Source organism: Sphaeroforma arctica (assembly GCF_001186125.1).
Source record: "Sphaeroforma arctica JP610 unplaced genomic scaffold supercont1.197, whole genome shotgun sequence".
NCBI lineage: Eukaryota > Ichthyosporea > Ichthyophonida > Sphaeroforma > Sphaeroforma arctica.
This window is the reverse complement of record NW_014040361.1, coordinates 28,334-32,005: the sequence shown is the minus strand read 5'-3', so window position 1 is coordinate 32,005 and position 3,672 is coordinate 28,334. Positions and strand designations below refer to the sequence as shown.

At 38.4% G+C, this 3,672-nt stretch overlaps 1 protein-coding gene across 1 annotated transcript in view; it reads right to left on the bottom strand.

Moving 5' to 3' along the window:
• Window positions 1–132: 132 nt before the first annotated feature.
• SARC_03740 (hypothetical protein) overlaps window positions 133–3,672 on the bottom strand; it is a gene marked incomplete at its 3' end in the record, with an annotated part of 4,109 nt that continues 569 nt past the window's right edge. The window contains exons 2-4 of the mRNA XM_014302456.1: window positions 3,256–3,424; window positions 1,469–1,651; window positions 133–355 (exon numbers count right to left, since the gene is read on the bottom strand). Of these exons, the coding sequence (XP_014157931.1) occupies window positions 133–355; window positions 1,469–1,651; window positions 3,256–3,424 (575 nt within the window). The remainder of the gene's footprint in view (window positions 356–1,468; window positions 1,652–3,255; window positions 3,425–3,672) is intronic.

Genomic DNA, 3,672 nt, shown 5'->3' with positions numbered 1-3,672 from the left:
TACCTATTGGTCTTCACTCCAGGGCACGAGTNAACGGGGGGGGTTACTAGACCTAACTTAGTCCCTGCACCTCATTGGTCCTCACTCCAGAGCAGAGTAAGGGGGGGGGGTTGTAGCCACTTGTCCTGCACCTCATTGGTCTTCATCCAGGGCAGAGTGAAGGGAGGGTTGTAGCCACTTGTCCTGCACCTCTATGTGCACCTCATTGGTCTTCATCCAGGGCAGAGTGAAGGGGGGGTTGTAGCGTGCAAGCGTCCATTTCTGGCCCTTTTCCAGCGCTGTGATACCGTCGGCTGTAAATGTGGGCAGTAGCCGGTCCTTCTTCTCACGCGCTTCGTCCATAGTGGTGTTGTATCTGTGGGTGTGATATATATCCACATACGGCCATGTGAGTACGCACACCTCCTAATACGTTAATACAAACTATACGTGTGGTAGACAAGGGGTGTTTGTGTGCGTGCCCATGTAACAATTGGTATCAATTGAGTGTGTAGTCCATATCCCCCACTCTTCGTCCATAGCCAAATACAGGTACAGAGAGACATATGCTAACAAGTATCGCTTATTACAATCAAGCAGAGCACAAGCACGGAAGCAGTGTCGTAAATCGAAATCCAGCATACTATAACAGCATATAAACTATAACAGCATATAAACTATAATAGCATATAAACCATAACAGTATATAAACCATAACAGCATATAAACTATAACAGCATATAAACCATTACAGAATATAAACTATAACCGCATATAACCTATATTAGCATATAAACTACTACAGCATATAAACTATAACAGCATATAAACTACAACAGCATAAAAACTATAACAGCATATAAACTATAACAGCATATAAACCATAACAGCATATAAACTATAACGGCATATAAACTATAACAGTATAAAAACTATAACAGCATATAAACCATAACAGCATATAAACCATAACAGCATATTAACTATAACGGCATATAAACTATTTCAGCATATAAACTATAACAGCATATAAACCATAACAGTATATAAACTATAACAGCATATAAACTATAACAACATATGAACTATAACAGCATATAAACTATAAACTATAACATCATAAAACTTATAACAGCATATAAACTATTACAGCATATAAACTATAACGGAACTGATGCAGTGGGGACTCAGTACTCACCAACCCATCACATCACCTGGACAGCACTTGGTATCCATTGAGACTGTTTCCAGGTTGCATCTATAGTATAAGTTCTACGCACGTGCATTCATGTATCATTTCATATGACTGGTGAATCCACCCGACTGCTCCAACGCACACACAAACGTACACCAACTACCCACCACACGCCAGACCAGCACACAACTGCGACACACACACACATCCACACAGAACCAATCCCACGCTCACGAACAACCACAGTACTTACGAATACGTGAACAAACGTACACCAACAACCACAGTACTTACGAATACGTGAGCACCGCTACGCATCGACTGGGGACAGCCCTCAGACGCACTGACTCGTTATTCGGCCTGGGTGCATTTTGTAGAGTGTACTTTGCCGGTAGCAGAAATGCCATAGATTCTTTCTCCTCGTGGTTCTTGGGGGTACTGACCACCGGTGCTGTCATGGCAACGGCTTCCGGTTTGCTGTGGGGTGAAGGTGATGAATTTTGGCGGAGAACTTTCATGAAATATCATCCAATTATTGATAACAGGTTTTGTAAAAGGGTGTATATGAATTACGATACAACTTACTACTGTCCATTAACAACAATAGAACTTGCTACTGTATTTCACGAAAGAAAAATGCACGCGCACAACAATCATTCTACTGCAACAGTACAATCACAAAGACACGGCAGCACAATGCTTGTTATAAGGGACACTGCGAAGTAATACAGCCACCAATGAGATGTAAACGCAAGACCACTAGGGAGCAGGAGAAACCATATAGGGTTTAGAATTGTAGGGTTCGTCACCTGACTGACTATTGGCCTTGTACTGCGCCAGTAAGTGGTCCCCCTCTGCCCCTCATGACAAACATAGTGAGTGGTGTCCATACACTCCCACCGATGGAACGTTAAAACTGCCACGTAGGTGAGACTCTCCGGAGATCAACTACAAAGTGCAGTCTCACCCGCATGGCGGTTTTAAAATTCCACCAATCAGATCGCGTAGACGCCACTGCACTATGCTTGGCATAAGAAACATCAAGTAATGGCACCTAAACCCTAAAAGGTACTGAAACAAAAGAAATCCCAAGGCCACAGGTGAGTCAACCAACCGACTCTTACAACTACAAACTACACACATAGACCGATGCGAAATGACATACATTCTAAAACCCTAAGACCCGGCACTTGTGTACCAGGTGACTATACGACCAACAGATACCAGCGAGTGAGTTTCTCTTATGTTCATCGCAGTAGGGGAATCTCACCTGTGTATGTAGACATCCTTTCACCAAACTAGTCGTAGGAGACCGAAATAAATGTCCCAGCTACTGGGAAGAGCACAGATACAACGGATATACAACTATGATACATATGTAATTATGCATATACATACACATTCACGCACTCACTCACACACACACGCGCGTGCGTATATATACATACATACATATATATATATATAAATATCTATGTGTACATATATAAATAAATAAATAAATAAATAAATAAATATATATATATTTATATATGTACACATAGATATAGATATAGATATAGATATAGATGTATATCTATGTACACAAACACACACACACACACACACAACACACACATATATATATATACACATATATATATATACATATATATATAAATATTATTTTTATTTATACATACAGGTGTAGAAATCATATATACGTATATACTAGTATTGAATATGTGTATATATATGTATTTATATGTATATGTGTATGCATAAGTATATGAATATGAACTTGATTATCAATAGGTATATGATCAGTACATGAACATATATATGAACACGTATTATAGAATGAGTATGTATATAAATGGTATAAATGGTATATATGTTTAAATATATATATATATATAAATACAAATATATGCAAATTTTATATCTATGAACGTATATTGGCATATATGGTATAGATATGGATATATGTATATGAATATAAGTGTGAGTATGTTTGTATATGTTTGTGTTTGTGTGTGTATCTTTACCAATATATATATATATATATATAAGTGTATACTCGAGTGTATATATCAGCTTACCAGAAGCCGTCATGGAGATGCCGTTCAGGGTTTACGTCAGCAGTAGTAATGACCGGCGCAGTCATGGCAATGGGCTCTGATTCACCTGATTCCACAGTGGTACTCTTATTCTCAGGTGTACCAAATACGCCAATGTATTTGGCTAGCACGCGGAAAGCATTGTCCTCGCCTATCAATAGAAGTCGACAAAATGAATGCACAAGATACATATATCCATCTTTCTATCCTTATATATATATCTATTCAACTATCTGTCTATCTAGGTATCTACCTAACTATCTATACATAGATACACCCATGCATACAAGCATACAGGCATACATACACATATGTATGCATTCACACATACATAGATACATGTATGCATACACAATTACATACATACACACACAAATATATACATAATTACTTTCATAT